This window comes from Sardina pilchardus, chromosome 1, assembly GCF_963854185.1.
Source record: "Sardina pilchardus chromosome 1, fSarPil1.1, whole genome shotgun sequence".
NCBI classification, from domain to species: Eukaryota; Metazoa; Chordata; class Actinopteri; order Clupeiformes; family Clupeidae; genus Sardina; species Sardina pilchardus.
This window is the reverse complement of record NC_084994.1, coordinates 1,079,404-1,107,255: the sequence shown is the minus strand read 5'-3', so window position 1 is coordinate 1,107,255 and position 27,852 is coordinate 1,079,404. Positions and strand designations below refer to the sequence as shown.

Below are 27,852 nucleotides of genomic sequence, written 5' to 3'. Positions count from 1 at the left end.
ATACCCATGAAACCAACAAAGATACATGCACAGCAATGTGCACACGCACACACACACACACACACACACCATGAAACAAACAAAGATACATTCACGGCAATGCACATACGCACACCCATGCACACGCGCGCACACACGCGCGCACACACACGCACACACATGCACACACACACACGCACACACACACATACCTTCAGCGTGTCTGTTTGCTTCAAAAGTGGTGTTTCTTCCTCTTTGCTCGACTCAAATAATGAGGAAGAGTTTGCCGGCTCCGGAACACATTCAGCCAATGAGGGGCCAGCTGGGGCGGGATCTGGGACATGACCAGCCAATGACAGGCCAATCTGGGAGGGCTCTTTGGCATGATCAACCAATAAAGAGTCACTGGGGGAGGATTCAAGGGCACCACTGACCAATTGGGAGTCAGTGTGGGAGGAATCAGAGGTATTATTAACCAATAGGGAGTCAGAGGGCGAAGACTGAGGGGCACCATTGACCAATAGGGATTCAGTGTGAAAGGATTGAGGGGCAGCACTGACCAATAAGGACTCACTGGGGGAGGAGTCAAGGGCATGGCTGACCAATGAGGAGCCAGTGTGGGTGGGCTGGTGTGCAGTGATTGGCTGGCTACTCGGAGATGTCTGAGGGCAGAACGGGCCGGCGGCAGTTCCACAAGTTCCACTGAGCTTCTGTTCTGGGTCGGCATCGGTTCCCCTCGAGTTCCCCTCAGCGTCGGTTCCCCTCGAGTTCCCCTCAGTGTCGGTTCTCCTTGCATTCTCCTCAGTGTCGGTTCTCCTTGCGTTCTCCTCAGCGTCGGTTCCCCTCGAGTTCCCCTCAGTGTCGGTTCTCCTTGCGTTCTCCTCAGTGTCGGTTCTCCTTGCGTTCTCCTCAGTGTTGGTTCTCCTTGCGTTCTCCTCAGTGTTGGTTCTCCTTGCGTTCTCCTCAGCGTTGGTTCTCCTCATGTTCCCCTCAGTGTCTGTTCTCCTCATGTTCTCTTCAGTGTCGGTTCCTCTTGCGTTCTCCTCAGTGTCGGTTCCCCTCATGTTCTCTTCAGTGTCGGTGGTTCCTCTCGCGTTCTCCTCAGTGTCGGTGGTTCCTCTCGCGTTCTCCTCAGTGTCGGTGGTTCCTCTCGCGTTCTCCTCAGTGTCGGTGGTTCCTCTCGCGTTCTCCTCAGTGTCGGTGGTTCCTCTCGCGTTCTCCTCAGTGTCGGTGGTTCCTCTCACGTTCTCCTCAGTGTCGGTTCCCTGGTTCCTCTCACTAACTCCGGTTCTGGTCCCAGTCGTGCTGCTCTGCTCTGTGTTGGACCCGGCCGGGGCGTCTGGAACCGGACTGCTGGCCCCGCCCCTCGAAGACTTCGCCAGCCAATCGGCAGCCGGGGCGTGGGCCGGGCTACGACCCAGAGAGGAAGTGAGAGAAGGATGGAGAGAGGGATGGAGAGAAGGGTGGACGGAGGGATGGAGAGAAGGGTGGAGAGAAGGGTGGACGGAGGGATGGAGAGAAGGGTGGAGAGAGGGGTGAAGGGAGGGATGGAGAGGGGAAAAAAGAGAGGGATGAAGGGAGGGATGGATGGAGGGATGGAGGGAGGGAGAGTGCTGTGAGCGGAAGAGAGGGCGGGAGGTGGGGGGTGGTGAGAAGGGGGTGTGGCCTAAGGAGGGCAGATCGGGGTCGTGACCCCTCTGGGTGTGTGAGGTCAGCGACAGGCTGAGGTTCAGTAGAGAGTGTGTGTGAGTGTGTCTGTGAGTGGGAGTGTGAGTGGGAGTGGGAGTGTGTGTGCGCTCCGCTACAGACTGGGGTGTGTCGGTCACAGCGTGAGTGTGTGTGTCCCATAGTGTGTTTGAGTCGTTGACCTGGCACGAGTCTGTTTGTGTGTGGGAGCGCGTCTGTGTGCGAGTCCTCGTGTCAGTGTGTGAATCTTGGTGTGTGTGCATGTCTAAAGTGTTGAGCGTGTCTGTGTGTGTGTCTGCCTGTATGCAAGAGTCAGTGTGTGTGAAGGTCACTGTGTCTGAATCTGAAGCGTTGTGTGTTTCTGTGTGTGTTTCTGTGTGTGTGTCTGCATTTAAAGTGACGTGTGTGTCTGTGTGTGTGTCTGTGTGAGAGGCTACGTCTGTCAATGCTAGCCTGCTACCAGCTACGCTTTCTCCCTGCCTTTCTGATTGGTCCATAGTGGTGTCGTTGTGCCTCTGTGATTGGTCCGTAGTCCATCTTTGTCGGGATTGGTCATCAGCCTGCTCAGTTGACTCAGTTGATTGGTTCGCAGTGCCTGACCTGGTTTCTGATTGGTCCTTGCGGTCCGTTAAGCCTGTGGCCGGCTTCAGTTCTTTCTGTGCTTGTGATTGGTCAGGATCGTCATCAGCCCTTCCGTCTGATTGGCTGCTGAGCTGTGGAGGTGGGCCAAGCGAACCGACCTCACTTCCTGTCGGGGTGGGGCTTAGGAGCAGGGGGTCTGGGCTCAACCAATCGTTGTGCTCCGAGTGAGGGTCTGAGAGAGACCTCCTACACCGGTTACTGTTGCCAGGGGTTGTGTTTACTGCACTCCTGTTGCTACAGCGCCTGTTGCTACGGCGAGTGGTGAGCCCAGAGGAGGGGGGCGAGTATGGCTCCACCCCCGTCACTAAGGGGCGGAGCTTCTGCAGCTTGAGGTGGCCGAACTCGTCGTCGGGGAGGTGAAAGTCCTGGAGGTCGAAGGTCAGGAGGAGACTCCGCAGGCTCCCATGACCCTCTGCTCTCAGCGCCTGGGCAAGGGAGCCCAACGAGGGCAGCTGCAGAGAGACTGGAACACACACACACACACACACGCGCACGCGCACGCACACGCACACGCACACGCACACGCACACGCACACGCACACGCACACGCACACGCACACACACACACACATTAACACATTAACACAAATATCAAAAACACATCAACACAAATATCCAAAACATATGATACACATGCAAACATCATAAACATGTTACCCACACAAAAACACACAAGAAAATACAAACACAAAACCAAAACAAACACACACGCACAAACACACGCACAAACAAACAAACACACACACACACACACACACACACACACACACACACACAAACACACACACACAAACACACACACATACACACACACACATACACACACACACACACACAAACAAAGAAAGAAACACAAACGTCTGGTGAATCTGACCTTCCTTTTCTGTTTGAGCCCGTTTCCTCTTCTGGCCACACCCCCTTTTGAAGACTGGATAAACCTCGGGCAGTAGGAGGAGTCTATCCTGTGGGAGGGGCTTAACCGCAGGCAGTGGGAGGGGTCTATCCTGTGGGAGTGGCTTAGTCTCCACGTCGCCGTGGGAGAATGGGTGTGTCTCTGTGGGGTCACCAGCTGTGACTGGTCCAGAGATTATTGATGGGCGTGTCCCTGTGGGGTCACCAGTTGTGATAGGCTCGGAGTGGGCTAATGGGCGTGTCAACATGTGGTGATCACTTTTGATTGGCTCAGAGGGGGTTTGTGGGCGTGTCACTGTGTGATCATCACCTCTGATTGGCTCTAAGTGGATTGGTGGGCGTGTCACTGTGTATTCATCACCTCTGATTGGCTCTGAGTGGGTTAATGGACGTGTCACTATGTCGTCATCAACTCTGATTGGCTCTGAGTGGGTTAGTGGATTTGTCACTATGTGGTCTTCAACTCTGATTGGCTCTGAGTGTGTTTGTGGGTGTGTCTCTGTGTCAGGTATCCTATCAGAGGCCTCTGGATCTGACGCTGCATCCTCATTGGTCCAGGACGGGCTCGGGATTCGACTCCGTCTCGGTTTCTTCGCCCAGCCCGCCCCTCGGCGACGCCTCCGTGCTCTGATTGGCCTAGACACCGTCTGCGCGGAGGAATCCTCAGCTCCCATTGGTTCAGAGTCCCGGTGCAAAGAGGAATCCTCAACTCTGATTGGCTTAGAGTCCACCTGCGCGCAGGAATCCTCGGACCCGGTGCCGCCGACACCACTGGGCGTCACCGAGGACCGTGACTGGCTGGCCCTGCGCTTGCCCCGCCCCCGACTCAGCTGGCTGAGAATGACAGCCTGGAGGTCCAATGGGCTTGGAGAGCCGGCCATGCGGCGCGTGGTCCTGACGTAGTACTCCAGCGGGAACAGCAGCCCCTCCACCAGTGTGCACGAGCCCTCCCATTGGCTGCTGCCACACACCTTGCTCTCTGATTGGACAGGCTCTGTACACGAGCCCTCTGATTGGCTGCTGCCACACACCTTGCTCTCTGATTGGACAGGCTCTGCGCACGAGCCCTCCGATTGGCTGCTGCCACACACCTTGCTCTCTGATTGGACAGGCTCTGCACACGAGCCCTCCGATTGGCTGCTGCCACACGCCTTGCTCTCTGATTGGACAGGCTCTGCACACGAGCCCTCCCATTGGCTGCTGCCACACACCTTGCTCTCTGATTGGACAGGCTCTGTACACGAGCCCTCCGATTGGCTGCTGCCACACACCTTGCTCTCTGATTGGACAGGCTCTTTACCTGAGGGGCCGCTTGATTGGCTGCTGACATCGTCATGAGTGAAAACGGGAGTAGCTGCAGGCTGATGACGGGGACTAGCTCCAGGCCCTGATTGGTGGACGGGGTGATGACGGGGACTAGCTGTAGGAGTAGCCGCAGGCCCTGATTGGTGGACGGGGTGATGGGCGGGACTAGCTGTAGGAGTAGCCGCAGGCCCTGATTGGTGGACGGGGTGATGGGCGGGACTAGCTGTAGGAGTAGCCGCAGGCCCTGATTGGTGGACGGGGTGATGGGCGGGACTAGCTGTAGGAGTAGCCGCAGGCCCTGATTGGTTTACATTTCCTGCTCGCCTCCTTGGCTTACTGATGCGTCTGCTTGGCAGCGATTGGTCAGAGGCAGGACTCCTGGCGTCTGGTTGGCTGGCTGGCAGATTAGACTGTGGAGCTCCGCCTCCCCTCTCTCCACCTCTCCTTCTCTCACTCTCCAGACGACTCTCTCCATCCCTCTCTCTCTCTTTCTCGCGTTCGCTGTCCCTCTCTCTCTCATTCTTCAAACTGCTCTCTCCATCCCTCTCTCTCTCTTTCTCGCGTTCGCTGTCCCTCTCTCTCTCATTCTTCAAACTGCTCTCTCCATCCCTCTCTCTCTCATTCTCCAAACTGCTCTCTGTATCCCTCTCTCTCTCTCTCTCTTGGCTGCTCTCTCCATCCCTCTCTCTCTCTGCCAGGCGAAGGCGGCTGCGTTTGGACCGTAATCGCGTTCCGGGGCTTAACCTGGGGGAGAGGGCGGGGTCTAAAGAGGGCAAGTGGAACCGGACGGCCGGAACCCTGGTCTGAGGAGAACTCAGAGATCTGGAGGGTCCAGGTGAAGAACGTAGAGCTGCAGAACCTCGTAGAACCCTGGTCTGAGGAGAACTCAGAGATCTGGAGGGTCCAGGTGAAGAACGCAGAGCTGGAGAACCTCGTAGAACCCTGGTCTGAGGAGAACTCAGAGATCTGGAGGGGCCAGGTGAAGAACGTAGAGCTGCAGAACCTCCTGGAACATCCACACCTGCAAAGGAGAAAAAAAAAAAAACAACCAAGGACCAATCAGAAATCAGAGTGCTGACACAGGAGAGGAAAACAACACATAAGAGCCAATCCGAGAAGAGAACACTGACACAGGAGAAGAAAATAACACACAAGAGCCAATCAGAGAAGAGAACACTGACACAGGAGAAGAAAATAACACACAAGAGCCAATCCGAGAAGAGAACACTGACACAGGAGAGGAAAAGAACACACAAGAGCCAATCAGAAATCAGTGTGTGTGTGTGTGTGTATCAGTGACAGTAAAAAGCATCCACAATGTATATTCATTCAAAAGTATGCGTGTACGTGTGAGTGTGTATCTTGTGACAGTAAAAAAGTATCCACAGAGTATGTTCAGTCATAAGTATGCGTGTGTTTGTGTGTGTGTGTGTGTGTGTGTGTGTGCGTGTGTGTGTGTGTGTGTGTGTGTGTGTGTGAATGACCGAGGAAAAGCAATTTTGCTAGTGTGGAATGTACCAGTTCCTCAGTACCATGTAATTTACCATATCCTGATAGGATAGTGTGTTATTTACCTTCTCTTGATTGGTTTCTGTGCTATTTACTTTCTCCTGATTGGTTAGTGTGCTATTTACTTTCTCCTGATTGGTTAGTGCGCTATTTACTTTCTCCTGATTGGTTAGTGTGCTATTTACTTTCTCTTGATTGGTTAGTGTGCTATTTTCCTTCGTCTGATTGGTTGATGCTATTTACCTGTGTGGTTTGTTGGTTTCCCACTGATGTTCGACTCAAGGGGCGGGGTTTCAGTTTGACAGACTCCTGATTGGTTGTGCTCTGAGATGCGACTGCGAACGTGTCTACGGACCACATCCCGGCGCTCTGCTCTCTAAACACACACACACACACACACACACACACACACACACTCGATGAACATGCTGTTCTCAAATATCATATTACAGTAGGTTACCTTTACCAGTAGGGCAGTTATAGGCGTATTAATCTACCTGTACCAGCAGGGCAGTTTGTCTATATAAAGGGTTATTGCAGTAGGTTACCTGTAGGGCAGTTTGTCTATATAAAGGGCTATTGCAGTAGGTTACCTGTAGGGCAGTTCGTCTATATAAAGGGCTATTGCAGTAGGTTACCTGTAGGGCAGTTGGTCTATATAAAGGGCTATTGCAGTAGGTTACCTGTAGGGCAGTTTGTCTATATAAAGGACTATTGCAGTAGGTTACCTGTAGGGCAGTTTGTCTACATAAAGGGCTATTGCAGTAGGTTACCTGTAGGGCAGTTTGGCTATATATTGTAGGTTAGCAGTTTGTCTATATAAAGGGCTATTGCAGTAGGTTACCAGTAGGGCAGTTCGTCTATATAAAGGGCTATTGCAGTAGGGCAGTTCGTCTATATAAAGGGCTAATGCAGTAGGTTACCAGGACTATTGCAGTAGGTTACCTGTAGTCGGAGGGCAGTTCGTTCGTATTCCCTCTGCAAGAGCTCCAACCTTCTTCTCAGCTATCAGGAGGGAGATACAGACAGACAACCGAATCACAAAATCTGACATATTGAGGGCACGACGATGGGAGGAACGTACGACTGACTCCGTGCACTCACCAGCTCTTTCTCGTCCTCGACCACACTGGCGTTAACGTTACTCTCCCCGCGTTGTGTCATTCCGGTCAGCTACGGAACACCGGCGTGAGTCTCGCCCTCCTCCTCTCGGTAACCTTTCGGGGACAAAATGGGGCAGTAATGAGAAGTCACGCTCTGTCAGACAGTGAACGCGGCTCTGAAGCCTTCAAAACTTCAGCTATCCGAGAGTCACTGATATTACAAAATCATCAGTATTAAATCAAGATGTTAACGAGACACACAGCCCACGTTAGCTATCGCTAACTTTAAACAGGCCAATAACGTTAGCTAAATGGCTAACGAGAAGAAAAGTTAACTCTTTGACAAGCCGGTGACAGTCGTAAAAGATTAGACAATATAATCAATCACGTTATACAAAACACAAATGTGGACATGATGATGAAATAGGAAAAATACATCTTCATCTACACACCGACCGTGTTGAATGAAAGTTTCATCGGCAGTTCTCTACACTACGTCCGTAACACTGCTGTTGTGGTGGCGATCAAAGTCTCCCGCGACTATTCTAAGAAGACATAACTAGTTGCTCTCTGATCACAGAATTCCAACGATCGTCTTTCGTGAAAAACTATGTTCTTCGCGTCCAGTTAATATCCACTCGATACAAATGTGCTCACTTGTGTTGACTGAATGTATGCTATGAATCAGTGGTACTGTCAGAGAAGTTGTGGGTGTTTTAATTACGTGCACTCCGAATAGAGCTATCGTTCTCTACTACTGCTGTCTGATAGGTCATGTAAACACACTTCGCTTCCAGACTGCATGGACACACACACACACACACACTGCAGCCAAATGTGAATTTCACAACGCTATAATTCTCAAATGTCAGAACACTTACGAGTTACGAATAACTTGATGTAGGCCTATATTCATATCGGCTACATCATGTAGGCCTCGGCTGCAAACACTTCTAAAGCTATTTGACTTTGGCTATGTCAAACACCCGGTAGCCTATGCAGGCTTATAGCCTAGTCTTCATACTTTTGTGCTTAATAATCACAGCAAGTTGAGGTAAAATATAGGCCACACACCCTAGATACACACACACACACACACACACAATCTCTCGTGTGCAAACACTGATGCCTCTATTCTGTCCACGCATAAAGTCTGTCCTTGTTGTTTGGGTAGGCTAAATAAACTGAAAAAACAACACAATCAAGATGGTGGTGGTGGTGGTGGTAGGCCTGTGTGTGTGTGTGTGTGTGTGTGTGTGTGTGTGTGTGTGTGTGTGTGTGTGTGTGTGTGCGCGTGTGTGCGCATGTGTGTGTGTGTGCAAATCACAAAAGAGCAAAACCAGAGAGGGGTGGGGGCAGAGATGCCAGAAAGGAATAAGGAAACCTATAGGCTAGGCCTACTGATTATCAATAAACTACCCTCATTAATTAAGACTAAAAGGCAGCGAATGTTGAGTATTGTGTGTGTGGAGGGAGAGAGTGTGTGGAGTGAGAGTGTGTGTGGAGTGAGAGAGTTTGTGGAGTGAGTGTGTGTGGAGGGAGTGTGTGTGTGGAGTGAGAGAGTGGAGTGAGAGAGTGTGGAGGGAGAGAGTGTGTGGAGTGTGTGTGTGTGGAGTGAGTGTGTGGAGGGAGAGAGTGTGTGGAGGGAAAGTGTGTGGAGTGAGAGAGTGTGTTAGAGTGAGAGAGTGTGTGGAGGGAGAGAGTGTGTGGAGTGAGAGAGTGTGGAGTGAGAGAGTGTGGAGTGAGTGTGTGTGGAGTGAGAGAGTGAGTGTGTGTGGAGTGAGTGTGTGGAGTGAGTGTGTGTGGAGTGAGAGAGTGAGTGTGTGTGGAGTGAGAGAGTGTGGAGTGAGAGAGTGTGTGGAGTGTGTGTGTGGAGTGAGTGTGTGGAGTGAGTGTGTGGAGGGAGAGTGTGTGGAGGGGGGGAGTGTGTGTGTGTGTGGAGTGAGTGTGTGTGGAGTGAGTGTGTGTGTGGAGTGAGAGAGTGTGGAGGGAGAGAGTGAGTGTGTGTGGAGTGAGTGTGTGGAGGGAGAGTGTGTGGAGTGAGAGAGTGTGGAGTGAGAGAGTGTGTGTTAGAGTGAGAGAGTGTGTGGAGTGAGAGAGTGTGTGTTAGAGTGAGAGAGTGTGTGGAGTGAGAGAGTGTGTGGAGTGAGAGTGTGTGTGTGTGGCTAAACGCAAGTAAACGCAGTTTATCCACCTCTGAAATCTCAGAAATAGAGTTGAGAGAGTTTATCCACCTGTCAAAAGACTTCAAAGCTTGTGTGCTGCCATGCCGTAGTCTAGTCTCCGGAGGGATCACTGGTCAGTCACGCTAGTCTAGTCTCCGGAGGGATCACTGGTCAGTCACGCTAGTCTAGTCTCCGGAGGGATCACTGGTCAGTCACGCTAGTCTAGTCTCCGGAGGGATCACTGGTCAGTCACGCTAGTCTAGTCTCCGGAGGGATCACTGGTCAGTCACGCTGGTCTAGTCTCCGGAGGGATCACTGGTCAGTCACGCTAGTCTAGTCTCCGGAGGGATCACTGGTCAGTCACGCTGGTCTAGTCTCCGGAGGGATCACTGGTCAGTCACGCTATAGTCTAGTCTAGTCTCCGGAGGGATCACTGGTCAGTCACGCTATAGTCTAGTCTCCGGAGGGATCACTGGTCAGTCACGCTGGTCTCCGGAGGGATCACTGGTCAGTCACGCTAGTCTAGTCTCCGCTCGTCTCCGTAGGGATCACTGGTCAGTCACGCTGGACTGTCTCCGCTCGTGTGCTGCCATGCCTTCGCCGGTACAGGAGGTGCGGACGGTATACGGCTCGTGTTTTTGGGCGCCGCGAGAGTCGGGAAAACGGCACTGATCCGCCGGTTTCTGCACGACCACTTCGAACCCCGGAGGACACGGAGGAGATCCTGGACACGAGCACACGCGCACCGTGGAGGAGTGTCAAGGCCCGATCAGATTACAGGCGGCATGCCCTATAAAACCCATTCATTTCAATGGGTTGAGAGCGCAAAAACAGGTCTGCCGCTGTGCTCAGCAAAGCGCAGCGCCGGCGGCATTTTGCCGCTTTGCCGCTGTTGCGCGTACCGCGGTCAAAGTTGAAACATGTTGAACTTTGACCGCGGCGCGCTGTGAGTGAATGGTCTTTTGCGCGGAACCCAGCAGTAACCATAGAAATAGGAGCGGTAACAGCAACAAAAATCGTAGAACGTTATCAACCAAGAGCAACCTAGCGGTGAGCGCAGCGCATGCCGTCTATAATGTGATCGGGCCTTCACCTGCTGCGGCAGCTACTCTTTCCCGGCTATGGGCGCGCTGAACGTCCGCAGCGGGGACGCGTTCTCGCTGGTCTTCTCCGCCGCCGAACCGGACACTTTGGCAGAGGCGCAGCGGCTCCACGAGGAGATTGTAGAACTCCGAGGCGAGACGAGAGGCGCACTCCCGTTACCGTGGTGGCCAACAAAGCGGACCTGAGGGAAGCCATTTCCGACGCGGGAGCTGTGTGTGACTGGTTATGGTGCGCGGGGTTGGTGGAGGCCTCCGTGCGCACCGGGGAGAACGTGCTCGAGGTTTTCCGCGACCTGCTGAGCTGGACCGACGTACCCAGCCGCACAGTGCCCAGAGGAAGAAGCCTCCTCTCAAGAAAAGCAACAGCTGTCTCCTAACGGAACATCAACAAACAAACAGACATGAACATGAAATAGCATCTATGGCCTACGAGACATTAACACTCCTAACCTAAACAAACACACATGAACATCCTAACACATCTACAAACACACATGAACATCCTAACACATCTCCTATAACCTAAACAAACACACATGAACATCCTAACACATCTCCTATAACCTAAACAAACACACATGCACATCTCCTATAACCTAAACAAACACACATGAACATCCTAACACATCTCCTATAACCTAAACAAACACACATGAACATCCTAACACATCTCTTATAACCTAAACAAACACACATGAACATCCTAACACATCTCCTATAACCTAAACAAACACACATGCACATCTCCTATAACCTAAACAAACACACATGAACATCCTAACACATCTCCTATAACCTAAACAAACACACATGAACATCCTAACACATCTCTTATAACCTAAACAAACACACATGAACATCCTAACACATCTCCTATAACCTAAACAAACACACATGAACATCCTAACACATCTCCTATAACCTAAACAAACACACATGAACACAAACATGGTCTTTATGATGCGAGTGTGGATGTGTGATGTGATGTGAGTGATATGAGCATATTATTTTTTTCACAAATGAAACTGTAGCCTATACTTCTTGTTTGATATAAACTATTTTTTTCACAAATACTTCTTGTTTGATATAAACAATTTTTCATAAATTCAATTGTAGCCTACTTCTTATTTGATATAAAAAATCACAAATGCACTAACTAATATTGGCCTAAATCATCATCATCAACCCCATATCACATTAATATAGGGCTTCAAAACGCATCTGTGTCATACTTTGGTCACAATCATCATCATCATCATCATCATCATCATCATCATCAGCCGTTGGGAAATTGACTGTGCGTTAACCTCTTTCACAATGCCAAATTGACTGTGCATAAAGCTCTTTCACAATGCCAAGAGTTTACAAACAAAGAAAATAAAAAACAATTATATGCTGGACGGCATGATTCACCACCCAAAACCAATAGCACAAACGTGAACAAACAAATGAATAAATAGGCCTAGACAGTACACACAAAAGGAAAAATGTGTACAGGGCTATGTGTTGGTTGGGGAGGAGAAGCTACGTGTACAGGGCTATGTGTTGGGGAGGAGAAGCTAAGTGTACAGGGCTATGTGTTGGGGAGGAGGAGAAGCTAAGTGTTCAGGGCTATGTGTTGGTTGGGGAGGAGAGGCTAAGTGTACAGGGCTATGTGTTGGGGAGGAGAAGCTAAGTGTACAGGGCTATGTGTTGGGGAGGAGAAGCTAAGTGTACAGGGCTATGTGTTGGTTGGGGAGGAGAAGCTAAGTGTACAGGGCTGTGTGTTGGGGAGGAGAAGCTAAGTGTACAGGGCTATGTGTTGGGGAGGAGAAGCTAAGTGTACAGGGCTGTGTGTTGGGGAGGAGAAGCTAAGTGTACAGGGCTATGTGTTGGTTGGGGAGGAGAGGCTAAGTGTACAGGGCTATGTGTTGGGGAGGAGAAGCTAAGTGTAAAGGGCAATGTGTTGGGGAGGAGAAGCTAAGTAGGGCTGTGTGTTGTGGAGGATAGGAGAAGCTAAGTGTACAGGGCTATGTGGTGGGTGTGGAGGAGAAGCTAAGTGTACAGGGCTATGTGTTGGGTGTGGAGGAGAAGCTAAGTGTACAGGGCTGTGTGTTGGTGTGGAGGAGAAGCTAAGTGTACAGGGCTGTGTGTTGGTGTGGAGGAGAAGCTAAGTGTACAGGGCTGTGTGTTGGTGTGGAGGAGAAGCTAAGTGTACAGGGCTATGTGTTGGTGTGGAGGAGAGGCTAAGTGTACAGGGCTATGTGTTGGTGTGGAGGAGAGGCTAAGTGTACAGGGCTATGTGTTGGGGAGGAGATGCTAAGTGTACAGGGCTGTGTGTTGGTGTGGAGGAGAAGCTAAGTGTACAGGGCTATGTGTTGGGGAGGAGATGCTAAGTGTGTGTTGGGTGTGGAGGAGAAGGGGAGCGTACCTATGTTCCCCGGGTCCTATGTTCCCCACTTTGTATGGGACCGGGGAACATAGGACCCTTTTTTTAAAAAAGGGTCCTATGTTCCCCACTGTTCCCAAAAAGGGTCCTATGTTCCCCTCTTAGTATGGGACTGGGGAACATAGAACCCTTTTTCAAAAAAAGGGTCCTATGTTCCCCAGGAGACCGGGGGGAAAATAGGACCCTTTTTTTAAAAAAAGGTCCTATGTTCCCCAGTCTATTATTATGACCGCCACACAGCGAAGCGGTGGGTAGGTCAGGTTTCGTCAGATTGGGGGGGGGGGGGGGGGGGGGGGGGGGGTTCACATGCGCAATTTTCCGTCAAGAAGTCCCGGGCCACTGAAAGACCGGGGTGCATGAAACTTGGTGCGCGTGTAGACCCACAAGCATAGCATGGAACCATTGTTTTTCGTTTTGATCCATCGCCAACTCAACTGGACCCCCGTAAGGAGGGTAGAATGAAGAATATATCGTAAATAAATAAATGTTTTCCTTGAAACACAGGGGGCATAGTGACTCCTATGTTAAATTCTCATAAAAGCAGTTTTTCATAAAAGTTTTATTTTTAAATGCCAGTTATTTCATGGATCCAGGATACTATGCATCCTGATAAGTTTTACTTTGCCTTTGGAATCAAAATAGCCCCAGATCACCACATACCCTTCACCATACCTAGAGATTGGCATGGTGTTTTTTTTCAGTTAGCCTAGGCCTATTAGCCTGTTTGATTTGCATCAAGCTCAATGAGTTATGTGGTGATGTGGGGCTATTTTGATTCCAAAGGCAAAGGGAAACTTGATCCATGAAATAACTGGCCTTTAAAAATTAAAACATATGTAAAATCTTCCTGCCTCTATGGGAATTTAACATAGGAGTCAAATACTTCCCTGTGTTTTAAGGAAAACATTTATTTATTTATGATACATTCTTCATTCACAAAGAACATTTATGTCCTTAAAGGTTGGATTTGTACTCATTTGTTTAATTAAGGCATTAAGATACATTTTGAAAAGGGTATTTCATATTCCTCGTTTTAGTCAACTTTAGCATGGGGTCAAATACTTATTCTCCCCACTGTATACATGTATGTGCGCGCACGTGTGTGTGTGTGTGTGCCTGCATGTGTGTGTGTGTATCTTTATGTGTTTATGCGTGCGTGTGCATAGTGTACAGTCGCTAAATGTACACATTCATTTATTGTATGGTCCCTCAATTACACAAAACTTGGCATACATTCAGAGGGTGTCGTAATTGTCTGTGCAGTTTTGAATCTGTCAACCAAAGATACCTGCAAATACAATGCCTCAATTTTGCTTTTTCATTTTTAACTAGGTGGCTCTATACATGAAACGAGTGGTTATGGGATGGGTCGATATGGTCCTTTAAGACCAACATACAAAAAAAGGTGGACCAACATGTCCAACAAGTTTCGTGCACCCCGGTCCCGGGAATCCTTGACGGACAATTGCGCATGCAAAAAAAAAAAAAAAAAAAAAATCTGACTTAACCTGTGCTGTAGGGCGGTCATAATAATTTTACCAACAAAAATAGCACAAACAATGCAGTTAAAGTATCAACCTAATTGAATTTAATTTCCCCTTGGGGATCAATAAAGTATCTATCTATCTATCTATCTATCTAATACTCACTTACTCTGCCTCACAACAGGAGAATCTTTCACCTACCACTCACAAAACATTTTACAATCAAAGAGGGATGCAGTGGGTGAGACTGGTAAAAGTTCAGTTTCTCACAGCGGGGAACATAGAACCCTTTTTCAAAAAAAAGGGTCCTATGTTCCCCGGGAGACCTGGGGAAGATAGGACCCTTTTTCAGAAAAAGGGTCCTATGATCCCCTGTATGTATTGCAACCGGGGAACATAGAACCCTTTTGGGGAAAAATGGGGAACATAGGACCCTTTTTCTGAAAAAGGGTCCTATGTTCCCCGAGCGGGGAACATAGGACCTGGGGAACATACAGTAGGACCCGGGGAACATAGGGATGACCCCGAGGAGGGAGAAGTGATCACACAAAAAGGTCTTGAGATGTGCTTTGAAGAAAGGAAGAGAGACCACCACAAAGAGGTTGGGGGAGGGAGTTCCAGTGTGCAGGCCATGGCACTGAAGGACCTGCTCACCCAGGGTGGAGAGTCTGGTGTGGGGGATAGCCTCGATCCTCACTGATCTACATAAAGAAAGATCTACATAAAGAAAGATAAGGGATAGACTATCCCATTGTTGCCGCCCATTCTTTAAGTAGCCTAGATCAATGAGGATCAAGGCCCGAGGAGCGAGAGAGGACGTATAATCGCTGCATGAGAGGCACCTCAAGTATCCGAGTTATCCAACTTGTAGTGCTCAGATGGTGCTGTTGAGGTGCATACTGCTCCTACTGCATGCATGGGCATCTTGCACATGGCAAGGCACAATCAATTCTGAATGATGTTTTAAGTAGCATGCCATCCTGCCATGTCTTTTCCAGGGAAGACCTTGCACACATTTAATAATATTTCTCCACAGAGAAAGAGCAGCTGCTAAAATGGCCTGTCGGCAGCCCAGCAGGGAATGAAAGACATGATGGGTACGGTACGGTCACAAATATGTGATTAGAATGTTCGGCGAACTGAGAGCTCCGCATTATGATGAGATAATTACCCTCAGAGATTTTCCCATCGACATATATACAGAACACTGAAACTAAAGATTGTTTGCGTTGAATTCTAGAAGGAACTTGGAAAATAATTCACTCCTCAACAGGTTAACAATACCATGTAGCCTAACTGAAATATCAGGCAGGAATCATTCTGAAAACTCAACTTTCCTTATAGCTCCTAAACATTTACAGAATGATGTTAAATGCCGCGCAGCTGTAAACATTCCCAACTTTTTAAAAACATGTTGCATGGTATCAAGATGATTTTCCATAAATAATCCATTTTTTCATTTTCAACATATGTTGTCCGTTGTTTTTGCAGCTAAATATGGGTTTATATGAGATTTGTATCACATTTTGTTATTTGCATTTCACATTTGTTCTGTGTATTTGTGTCTTGAAGCATCAATAAAAAAAAAAAAAAAAAAAAAAAAACATCTGTCAAAGCATTGGGAATGTGAATATTCATAGGAAGGCACTTTAAATCATCAGCACAGTGGCGGTTTTAGGTACGGGTGAACCGGGCGGTCGCCCGGGGCGGCATCTTGTATGGGGCGGCACGAGCGCTTAACCCTATGAACCCGACTGACGCAAAGTGCGTCAAAAAACACTCATGGGGGCGCTCGTGGAGGATCTCGCCTGGGGAGTAATTCAGTCTAGAACCGCCACTGCATCAGCCCATTTTTGCACAGGGTCTCTGCATGGCAATAGGTAACCAGACAGTGTGCAGACCAAGCAGACTTCAAAGCAAAATGCAAAATGTTGTTTATAGCCTATCTTGCCAATTTCATTATGTTCATTAAGAATCCATTGCATGCCACACTTCAGTTCCATCGATGAGTTGGATGGATTCAGTGTGTAAGTGTGTATACGTGTGTGTGAAAGGGAGAGAGAGAGAAAGAGAGAGACAGAGAGAGAGGGAGTTGGCTGTGTTTCTGTTACCAGGTTATCTGCTCATTCATGAGATAAAGCGCTTCACACTCTCACGGTAACAGAAACGTAAACACAGCCAACTCGCTCTCTCTCTCTCTCTCTCTCTCTCTCACACACACACACACACACACACACACACACACACATACACACACACAAACACATCCAACAGGAGCGTGCTATGGAATGTGGATTTTTAATGAACATACTGAAATTGGTAACAAGCAGTTGCAGACAACCATCCATACTTGGCTGCAAGATATAGGCTTGATACACAACTGCCCCACTAATTGCACTGTTGTTCAGTTTGGTTCATAGGAAACATTCACCTGTCATTTAAAAAAGAAAAAGAAAAAACTACACAGAAAATGCACAAACCTATTTGTTTTTCTGAGTATGCTTAGTTTCTGTCAAGTTATGCCTAGGCTACCAGAGATGGTTGAGAAAGCTGTGTGTGATTTAAGGATCTTTTTAGTTCTACGTGGATAGTTTAAAGCCCACAGGCACATACAAGGACAACACAAACTGCGCATGTCTGAAGCATTGTTTCCTTGTTTTCACAGGATAACGTAAATACTTAAAACAAAATGGGTATACCTCATGGGATATTAAGGCGCAGATATTCCTAAAAATAAGCATATTCTTAAAAAATATATAAATACAGCGTATGATAACATAACATTGCTAAAGTTATTTTAATGCACAAACTCCCATGATCCCCCACGGCAAGGGCTTGGAATTCAAATCAGACCAGCCAATGAGAAACGCGCGTCACTGACCGAGGGGCCAATCAGATGCGTGGATAACGAACGGAGCACAATTTAAAATATTGCAGCAGTCACTGTTGGCATTCAGGAGGACGCGTTTTAACATAGGCAGGCGGTTTGCCCGGAGAGGCTTGTTTATTTGCAGTTTTATCGTAAATTATTAGATGAAACATTAGCAGGCGTTGATTGCACGCTGTCTTTGAAGTACGTTTAGTTTTAATCGACAATCGCCGAGTTGCAACACTGGACGTTTTCATTTAAATCCGCACTTTACTTAGCCTGACTGAAGAAGCTAAACTATCTGTCGATAACGTTAGCACGGACAAGGATGATCAGTTGACGTGTGCTTCAGCAAGCTAGACTTCGGTGTAATTGTACTATTTTATAGCAAAATCGTATCGCATTTTAAAGTTGTATTGCTCTTTGTTGCTTACATTATTGACACTAGGCTGAATAAGACTTTCCTGAAAAGATGAGTGCTGGAATAGCGAAGGCGGCTAAGCCGTCCTCTCACGTCGACCCAAAATCTGCACCACTTAAAGAGATTCCTGATATATTGGTGGACCCGCGGACTATGAAGAGGTATATGCGAGGCCGTTTCCTTGGAAAGGGGGGTTTTGCGAAATGCTATGAAATCACAGACATGGACACTAAGGAGGTGTTCGCTGGGAAAGTGGTGCCCAAAGCTCTGCTCTTGAAGCCCCATCAGAAGGAGAAGATGAGCACTGAAATTGCCATTCATAAAAGCCTGGGCAATCCGCACGTCGTGGGCTTTCATGGTTTCTTTGAGGACGACGACTTCGTGTTCGTGGTTTTGGAGATTTGCCGCAGACGGGTGAGTTTTTCTTGCTGTGTACTTCGGGGCAACGCTGGCAAGTTATGCTAGCAGGCAAACGCATAGTTGGCTAGCCGATGAAGTTTGTCAGCCAACGGTCGAATTTGTTTGCTAACGTTAGCTACCATAGCTTGTCAGTAGCATCGCTCATTACTAACTTAAGAACATTTACTCCATTGGTTAACCGATCAACCAACCGTGTTAGTTAGTGTTTAGGATTCAGCATTAGATTGTATCTGCAACTTGAGTTTTTGCATTTGAACTCGAGTGAAATGAACGGTGACCAAACGCTGGCTAACGTCAGTTTTTCCTGAGCTTGAAATAATTGAACCACAAGGAAAGGACGTTTCCTGCTAACTTGGCGCTCGGTAAGAGTTTGTCAGCGTGAGTTTTGGAGAAAGATGATCAGTTTAACTACCAACTTTAAGTTGGCAAGCGTAAAGGCACTTATTTCCAGTCAATACATATTTGCATTATCTGAATATCAACTGCCAGAGTCTGGCTTAAAGATCCTGGTATTTCAAACAATCTAATCGGACCTTCCCTTAGAAAACTTTGTCTGCTGTTTTGTGTGTGAGGAGAACTTATGTCAGAAACTAACAAACGTGACACTACAACAGGATATTTTGGCGAGAATGCCTCCATCACAACGACTTGAAGGGTCTTGCGAAATTATGGCTATATATTTTAGTTTGTTCTGACATTTACCATCGAAGTCGAATTCCACAATGCCAGCGATGGCGTGGTTTACGCGGTCTGTCCTGAGTGTGCGCCGTGCGTTTAATTTATGTCCCGTCCCGTCCAGTCTCCGTGCGCCGTATGTTTAATATATATCCCGCCCCCCCCCCCCCCCCAGTCTCTGCTGGAGCTGCACAAGCGCCGAAAGGCCGTGACGGAGCCCGAGGCGCGCTACTTCATGCGCCAGACCATCCAGGGCTGCCAGTACCTCCACAACAACCGTGTCATCCACCGCGATCTCAAGCTGGGCAACCTCTTCCTCAATGAAGAAATGGAGGTTAAGATAGGTGAGTACACACACACACACACACCTGTTCTCCACTCACATGGAGGTCATTGTTTTGTGCTTGCATCCACATGCACCACCACTACCAACTCTAACTTGGCTGAAGTGTGTGGCTGGTTGGAATCTCGTGAACTGTTTCCAGTCCTGCATTAACTGTTGATTTGTATACATGCGTGTGTGTGTGTGTGGCAGTGTTCTAACACATGCTTCCCCTCTCATTCATTCTCCATGTCTCTGCTTTTAGGGGACTTTGGCTTGGCCACGAAGATCGAGTTTGACGGCGAGAGGAAGAAGACTCTGTGTGGGACGCCCAACTACATCGCCCCCGAGGTGCTGTGCAAGAAGGGACACAGCTTCGAGGTGGACATCTGGTCCCTCGGCTGCATCCTGTAAGTGTGTGAGGGGAGGACTGGGATCTATTTAGTATTGTTTAATAATTCTAGATAATCGCACACGTCGTCTGCCTGTTTGGTGTGATTACTTGATCACTGACTCTTTGTGTGTGTGTGGAGAAGACTGGGATCTATTTAGTATTGTTTAATAATTCTTCTAGTTAATCACACACATTGTATGCCTGTTTGGTGTTGTGATTACTTGATCACTGACTGTGTGTGTGTCTGTGTAGGTACACACTGCTGGTCGGAAAGCCACCGTTTGAGACGTCGTGTCTGAAGGAGACGTACGTCCGCATCAAGAAGAACGAGTACAGCATCCCACGAGTGAGTGTGTGTGTGTGTGTTTGGTTGATGTAACAAGTACAGCATCCCACAAGTGAGTGTGTGGTGACTACAAATGCAGATGTAGTGTTTGGCATCCTTTAGCAGCTGTGTGTGTTGGCACATCAATGCTGTAGCTGTGGCATTAAGCACACACTTGATGTGGAGCTAGTTCGAAGTGTGTGTGTGTGTGTGTGTTCCAGCACATCAGCCCGGTGGCGTTGATCAAGCGCATGCTGCATGCGGAGCCGTCTTAGTGTGTGTGTGTGTTAACGTGTGTGTGTGTTCCAGCACATCAGCCCGGTGGCGGCGGCGTTGATCAAGCGCATGCTGCATGCGGAGCCATCTAAGTGTGTGTTAACGTGTGTGTGTGTGTGTGTGTGTGTGTTCCAGCACATCAGCCCGGTGGCGGCGGCGTTGATCAAGCGCATGCTGCATGCGGAGCCATCTAAGTGTGTGTTAACGTGTGTTAACGTGTGTGTGTGTGTGTGTGTGTGTGTTGCAGCACATCAGTCCGGTGGCGGCGGCGTTGATCAAGCGCATGCTGCATGCGGAGCCATCTAAGTGTGTGTTAACGTGTGTTAACGTGTGTGTGTGTGTGTGTGTGTGTGTGTTGCAGCACATCAGTCCGGTGGCGGCGGCGTTGATCAAGCGCATGCTGCATGCGGAGCCATCTAAGTGTGTGTTAACGTGTGTTAACGTGTGTGTGTGTGTGTGTGTGTGTGTTGCAGCACATCAGTCCGGTGGCGGCGGCGTTGATCAAGCGCATGCTGCATGCGGAGCCATCTAAGTGTGTGTTAACGTGTGTTAACGTGTGTGTGTGTGTGTGTGTGTGTGTGTTGCAGCACATCAGTCCGGTGGCGGCGGCGTTGATCAAGCGCATGCTGCATGCGGAGCCGTCTCTGCGGCCCACCATCGCCGACCTGCTGACGGACGAGTTCTTCACCAGCGGCTACGTGCCCATGCGCCTGCCCACCTCCTGCCTCACCGTCGCCCCGCGCTTCTCCATCGCCCCCGGCACCCTGGAGCCGCCCCGGCGACCCCTCACCGCCATCAACAAGGGTGAGGGCACACGCACGCACGCACACACACAGACACACACACACACACACGCTCACCGCCATCAACAAGGGTGAGGGCACACACACACGCGTGCACACACACAGCTCACTGCCATCAGCAAGGGTGAGAGCACGCGCAAACACACACACACACACCTCACCGCCATCAACAAGGGTGAGGGCGCACACACACACACGCATACGCACACAGCTCACCGCCATCAACAAGGGTGAGGACACACACGCACACACACAGCTCACCGCCATCAACAAGGGTGAGGGTGCACGCGCGCACACACACACACACACACACACACCTCACCGCCATCAACAAGGGTGAGGACACACACGCACACACACACACACACACACACAGCTCACCGCCATCAACAAGGGTGAGGAGTCAGACACAAGTTGCAGAGAGAGGTGCGCTCAGACTCCAAAAGATCTCTTTGCTTCTTCGGGTGCGAGTTAAAGTATCCAATTCTAATGTGCAAAAGAAGCGCACTCACTAGTTCATTCTTTGATCTCATACACTGAGGAGGACGGCTTGACGCCGAAACGCATTTGTAAAAAGAGTTTGGTTCTTTTGCACACACACACCACTCAGTCAGAGCGACTGCTCACTACCATCAACAAGGCTGAGGAGTCACACACACTCAAGAGTTGGACACACAGCTCAATCACAGCGACTGCACACACCTCTCACACACCACTATCAACAAGGACGAGCTGCTTGTGTACGCGCACACACACACTTCTGCAGAGACGTCAGTTAGGACTCCCACAGGAGTCTCACACACTCGGAGAAGCCTGTGTGTCCACCCCTCAACAGTGCACCTGTGAGTGGAGTCATGTGCTCATCTGTCTGTGTGTGTGTGTGTGTGTGTGTTCAGGTACAGACAGTCCCTTGGAGATACTGGGGAAGGCGGACCAGAAGGACGAGCCACAGCAAGGGTAAGAACCGTATGGATAATTAACACACACACACTTCCAGTATAGTATGCGTTATGAACACTTTAAAGTGTGACTGTACTTGCTGCTGACATTCAGTGTATTTCAGTCATTCAATATTAAGCCATTATTTTGCTAACAACTGCTTTTGTAGGTTAGCAGCATAATTCATGACCTTGTTTTGGTGCGGCTCACTTGGTGAATCTCAGTGACGATCCATCGGTGAAGGGCAGTCATCTTCTGTAGCAAGCAGCTGTAATGTTTAGGCTGTCTGGTCATGTGACTGCCCCGTGATGTCCTGATTGGCTGACTGTGTGTGTGTTCACAGTGAAAGTCCAGATGTTGCAGACACACACCTCTCTGACCTGCTGCAACAGCTCACCAGCCTCAACAACGCCAAACCCTCAGAGAAAGCAGTCATCCGCCAGGGTACGTCACACACACACACACACACACACACACACACACACACACACACACACACACCTGCATACACTAGTGCCCCCCTGCCTACACTCACACACACTGGCCAAACTAGAGCTGTAATCGGGCCTTAAAAGTTAGACCCGACGAGGCCCGAGCCCGACAGTGTTCAGCTCGAGCTCGAACAGATATTTTGATTGACAGCTTTTTAAAAGCCCGAACACGTTTACAGCCCGACATTATTGAAATCTGCGCACGCACAGATTTCAGTAATGACACTCTGTGTCAGTGTCCAGTCATTCATGCCATGTGCACCTCTGTGGTGTCTGGTCTGACCGCTGCTCAAACAAACATGCCCAACATGGACCATTCCTCTCGTAATGTCTCGCTGTTGTCTCCTCTCACAGAGGAATCGGAGGACCCTGCCTGCATTCCCATCTTCTGGATCAGCAAATGGGTGGACTACTCTGACAAATATGGCCTAGGTAAGACACACACACACACACACACACACACACACACACACACACACACACACACACGTCCTACACAACTGAATGGTAGCGGTTGGTGTAGAGTAGGGCTGTTCAGTGTTCTATCGCACATATGGAGTATTTAATGCTCATCATTGTTTTAAGCTTTGCTGTTTTGTGTCCCTACCGCTCTCCCTCTCCGTAATGATGTTAACGATGTGCATCACTCACCAGCCAATGCTCAGTCTATTCAGAAGAGGATGTGTGATGTCTAGGTGTAGATGAGAAGTAAACGTTCTTGTCAGTTGAACAGTGGCGCTAGCATTACTGTCTATGGGTAGCAGAGGCTAGTGTTCAACAATTCATTGTTGATGGAAGAGGAAAGCATTCTGATTTGGCCTCAAAACAGTGCAAATGCACCTTACAGGTTGAGTTCACAGTGCAGAGCTCGGGGTGAGAGCCTTCAGCTTCAGCACATCTGTTGTGTTCACGGTGCCGTGAGAAATGTTGACGTGTTCAGCCGTAATCAGGAAGAACTGTTGGGTTCTTGAATTGAGCTTTGAAGGTGGTGTGAGGGCCTTCAGCTTCACCACATCAGTGAATCTCATATCTACGGTAGAGGTGCTTTAATGAACGCTTTTAGTCCCGGTCTTTGGGTATCGCCTGCTTTGGAGTACCGGTCCGATGCCAGCGTTTTATTAGGGTCTTCTCTACTCGGGGTCTTGATCTGTAAAATAATATAATTATTTCTGTAATTGTTTGCAACATCTCTAACCTGCTGGTATCTCCTTCCATGCTTTGTTATTTGCATTCGGTTTGCAGTTAAATATTTACTCACATAGGAGTTTTCTGCCACTACCAACAATGTTGACCGTGTAGGTCCCTCCCCCTTCCTTGATTGTAATTGGCTTGCAAAAGAGATGTAGCATTGATGAGCCTAGCGCTGTTCCTGATGTTAAACAGATCTCACGGAGTGTTTTCTTCACCAGGGGCTCAGAGCGTAGTGAACGCTAAACTTCATAGGACACGTATGGAAAATGGCCGCTGCAGGCACAACAAATGCCATTGCTGGACACGGGGCCCAGATCACTTAATAGATATACATGGGAGTTGGTTTGAGTAGATTGGCCCCACATGCAAGGGAGTTGGTTTGAGTAGATTGGCCCCACATGTTCTCTCAGAACTGGATCAGTGCGTCCTCACACTACAGCAGGTTTCCTGGGTCGTGAAGGCAATTCACTGTGTGCTGTGTGTTCACTAACTCGGTTAAATTGGGTTAAATGCAGAGCCACTGAATTTCCCTCACGGGATCAAAACCGTTCCATGACCTTAAATGAGATTTCCTTGAATAGAATAGAGTAGAATAGAATAGAATAGAATATATACTTTTTTGAAGTGAAGTCCATGAAAATGGTAGCCCTGGTGTGTGGGTGTGTGTTAAGTGTGTGTGTGTGTGTGTTGCTGGTCCCCCCCTCAGGTTACCAGCTGTGTGATAACAGCGTGGGTGTGCTGTTCAACGACTCCACACGTCTCGTCCTCTACGACGACGGCGACACGCTCCAGTACATCGACCGCAACTCGGCCGAGTCCTACCTCAGCGTCCGCTCCTACCCCTCGCCTCTCGCCAAGAAGGTGCGTGTGTGTGTGTGTGTGTACAAATGACTGTGACCCACCCAAGCTTGGAATGATTGAGACCAAATGTTTTTTGGCTCTGTATATTTCACCTGCCTATCTTATTATAGCTGTTCATGAGTTCCATTTCCTAGCAAATGTTGCATTTACAAAAGCCTTCAGGCCCTGCTATCTGACACATCATTACTAGTGCTCGTATATTTTAAATCCACTGTGGGTTCATCTTCGTTCACTATCTCCAATGGACGTTCTACCCACTGACACCGTGTGTGTGTGTGTGTGTGTGTGTGTGTAGATCACGCTGCTGAAGTACTTCCGTAACTACATGAGTGAGCACCTGCTGAAGGCGGGCGCCAACATCACGCCGCGGGACGGAGACCAGCTGACGCGCCTGCCCTTCCTGCGCCACTGGTTCCGCACCAAGAGCGCCATCGTGCTGCACCTCAGCAACGGCACCGTGCAGATCAACTTCTTCCAGGTCAGAGGCCACCTCCTACACACACACCTACACACCTACACACCTACACACACACACATGCACACCTTGCCTACTAGGGGTGTCACGAGTCTCCTACACACACACACACACACACACACACACCGTAAACTTTTGCCTGCCTATGTAATGGATGCCAGCTGTGCGTGTGGAACGTTAGTAAACCTCACTCTCAGACGCCTCAAGAGCGCTGCTGGCATGAAAGCTAGTAGCCTGGGCTTTTAGCTGGATTGTTAGCGCACTCGACTCCCGATCCGAGGTGCTGCTGTTTTGCAGGTTCGAGTCCGGGCGTGTGCAGGGCTTTTTTTAAAAAAAAAATGTAATCATTTTTGCGGCAAAGTCATGGAAAGTCTGGCTATCAAACAAGTGGGAGAGAGAGATATGGGGTGGGATCGGGATATGACCGCAGGCCGGATTCGAACCTGGGTCCCCATGGGCACTCGGACCCGTAAATGGTACGGGCGCTGTAGCCTGCTGCGCCCCCCCCCCCCCCCCCCATGCCCATTTATGATTGCCTACACTCACATGTTGACTCTTTCCCTGTGTGTGTGTAGGACCACACGAAGGTGATCCTGTGCCCTCTGATGGGGGCGGTGACGTACATCGACGAGCGGCGTGAGTTCCGGACGTTCCGCATGAGCGTGATGGAGGAGTTCGGCTGCAGCCGCGAGCTGGCCAGTCGGCTACGCTACGCCCGCAACATGGTGGAGAAGCTTCAGGCCTGCAAGAGCGCGCCCTCCGCACAGCGCTGACCACACACACTCACTTTCTCACACGTACACACACACACACACACTCACTCAGACCGCCCCTCATGGGAAGTTGTCTGTCTGTACAGCGAGCCGTGTCCGTCTCCTGATGAATTGTGGGATAGTGGAGGTTTGACGGAAGTCTTGTCAGTTGATCATGTCCTGTTCTGTCTGTTCTGTGCGTCTGTCTCCGTTGGTCTGTTTCCATGTGGTTTTACTTGTTTCTATTCTCTCCATCTGTAAAGTATTTGAGCAAGTTCAATGTTTACCAGGTGTGTTTTTACTATCTTTAATATTCCAAATTTAATAAAGAGCTTTGTCTTATTTCACATTTCTGTTCCGTTTCTATAGAGTTGCTTACGAAGTAAGAGTGTTTGTTTTTAAAAGGCTACTTGAAACCTCTAATGTATTTTCACTAGGGCTGGGACTCGATTAAAAAAAAAAAAAAAAAAAAATCTAATTAAAGGCCTTGTAATTCATTGAAATTAATCTCATTTTAATCACATAAATGTTTGACCTGAGAACAGTGAGAAGTAATTTTTTGCATTAAAGTGTAACTCCGGCTAAAGGGCCATCCACACGGAGACGCGTTTTGGGTTAAACGCAGATGTTTTGGCCGACCGTCCAAACAAATCCTGTAAACGCATAGCCCTAAAACTGAGCTTTCTGAAACCGGGTCCCAGAGTGAATAAATTCGAAAACGCAGCCCTTGAGTGTTCGTTTGGATGGGGGAAAACGCATACCAGCGTTTCGATGAGGTCACTGCCACACCCCTTGAGCTCTAGCCCATACCTGCTGAAGTGTTTAGCTTTCCAAAAAAAAAAAAAACGAGATTATGTTACTGTGCATTTCGGTCGTTGCTTTTACCTTACCGAGAGCCTATGCAGCCTATCCAACTGCTGCCTGCAGCCTACTTCCAAAGCTGCTGTCGGATTTTGTTTCGAGGACACAAGTTACTAACACTCGAACAGTTTGTGATGTGTTAATCAATTCATTTTCCAACTATGTCACAACAGCTACCTCTGGAGTAGGCTACATCACGTAGCCCGCTTGTTTGCGAGACTATGCTGTGAAATCTGCACCGGTTTCCTTATTTGGGTTTTGGGTTGCCAGGTGTTCATCTATGACAGAAGGGTTGAAATTAAGTGATTGTGTATGTGTAGGGTACATACATAATATGGCAACCAGGTACATGTCAGACTATAACAGAAAGCGAACGGATCAGTGATTCGAGTGAAGTATGACGGCCATGCAAATTAAAATGGACCAAAGGATGTTTTTTCTGAAGAAAATGCATCAACTAAGACGTGGAGACAGTAGGATATTTATTGACCAAGCACTGCAGAGCCAGCACCGGCCACAGCTAGAGCCTCAGGGCGGCGAGCAACGCTTTCAAAATAGCATTTTTGAACCACCAATATCGCTTCAATCGTGCCAAGCCTAGTCAGTACTGTAGCTTGCTGTGGGTCTCTGCACATAACCACCAATATCGCTTCAATCGTGCCAAGCCTAGTCAGTACTGTAGCTTGCTGTGGGTCTCTGCACATAACCACCAATATCGCTTCAATAGTGCCAAGCCTAGTCAGCACTGTAGCTTGCTGTGGGTCTCTGCACATAACCACCAATATCGCTTCAATAGTGCCAAGCCTAGTCAGAACTGTAGCTTGCTGTGGGTCTCTGCACATAACCACCAATATCGCTTCAATAGTGCCAAGCCTAGTCAGCACTGTAGCTTGCTGTGGGTCTCTGCACATAACCACCAATATCGCTTCAATCGTGCCAAGCCTAGTCAGTACTGTAGCTTGCTGTGGGTCTCTGCACATAACCACCAATATCGCTTCAATAGTGCCAAGCCTAGTCAGTACTGTAGCTTGCTGTGGGTCTCTGCACATAACCACCAATATCGCTTCAATAGTGCCAAGCCTAGTCAGTACTGTAGCTTGCTGTGGGTCTCTGCACATAACCACCAATATCGCTTCAATAGTGCCAAGCCTAGTCAGTACTGTAGCTTGCTGTGGGTCTCTGCACATAACCACCAATATCGCTTCAATAGTGCCAAGCCTAGTCAGTACTGTAGCTTGCTGTGGGTCTCTGCACATAACCACCAATATCGCTTCAATAGTGCCAAGCCTAGTCAGTACTGTAGCTTGCTGTGGGTCTCTGCACATAACCACCAATATCGCTTCAATAGTGCCAAGCCTAGTCAGCACTGTAGCTTGCTGTGGGTCTCTGCACATAACCACCAATATCGCTTCAATAGTGCCAAGCCTAGTCAGTACTGTAGCTTGCTGTGGGTCTCTGCAC

At 48.9% G+C, this 27,852-nt stretch overlaps 3 protein-coding genes across 4 annotated transcripts in view; 2 read left to right on the top strand and 1 right to left on the bottom strand.

Moving 5' to 3' along the window:
* The window catches only part of palb2 (partner and localizer of BRCA2), a 15,702-nt gene extending 6,286 nt beyond the window's left edge, over positions 1 to 9,416 (bottom strand). Inside the window, exons 1-6 of one of the 2 annotated variants that reach the window (XM_062536827.1) lie at positions 9,371 to 9,416; positions 7,138 to 7,250; positions 6,979 to 7,038; positions 6,277 to 6,409; positions 3,182 to 5,545; positions 192 to 2,770 (exon numbers count right to left, since the gene is read on the bottom strand). In XM_062536827.1, the coding sequence (XP_062392811.1) occupies positions 192 to 2,770; positions 3,182 to 5,545; positions 6,277 to 6,409; positions 6,979 to 7,038; positions 7,138 to 7,197 (5,196 nt within the window). In that variant the 5' untranslated portion in view covers positions 7,198 to 7,250; positions 9,371 to 9,416. Of the gene's footprint in view, positions 1 to 191; positions 2,771 to 3,181; positions 5,546 to 6,276; positions 6,410 to 6,978; positions 7,039 to 7,137; positions 7,251 to 7,588; positions 7,606 to 9,370 lie in introns of those variants that run through there. The other variant, XM_062536818.1, reaches the window with a different exon arrangement.
* A 476-nt stretch (positions 9,417 to 9,892) lies between these two features.
* Positions 9,893 to 10,781, top strand: rasd3 (RASD family member 3). The gene is given in 3 exon segments (XM_062520524.1): positions 9,893 to 9,954; positions 10,407 to 10,536; positions 10,539 to 10,781. Coding segments are annotated over 3 exon segments (435 nt in total).
* Positions 10,782 to 17,259: 6,478 nt separating this feature from the next.
* plk1 (polo-like kinase 1 (Drosophila)) lies at positions 17,260 to 25,879 on the top strand. Its single transcript, XM_062536992.1, has 11 exons — positions 17,260 to 18,020; positions 18,877 to 19,045; positions 19,289 to 19,433; positions 19,670 to 19,763; positions 20,606 to 20,822; positions 21,718 to 21,778; positions 22,104 to 22,204; positions 22,606 to 22,683; positions 24,149 to 24,303; positions 24,599 to 24,781; positions 25,354 to 25,879. The coding sequence occupies exons 1-11, from the start codon at positions 17,658 to 17,660 to the stop codon at positions 25,549 to 25,551; spliced, it is 1,764 nt and encodes a 587-aa protein (XP_062392976.1). The 5' UTR covers positions 17,260 to 17,657; the 3' UTR covers positions 25,552 to 25,879.
* The last annotated feature ends 1,973 nt before the right edge of the window (positions 25,880 to 27,852 follow it).

Coding starts and splice junctions, on each gene's coding strand:
- plk1 (XM_062536992.1), top strand. CDS start 17,658: ATGAGTGCTGGAATAGCGAAGGCGGCTAAGCCGTCCTCTCACGTCGAC. Junction 18,021..18,876: donor TGGAGATTTGCCGCAGACGG/GTGAGTTTTTCT, acceptor CCCCCCCCCCAG/TCTCTGCTGGAGCTGCACAA. Junction 22,205..22,605: donor GAAAGCAGTCATCCGCCAGG/GTACGTCACACA, acceptor CTCCTCTCACAG/AGGAATCGGAGGACCCTGCC.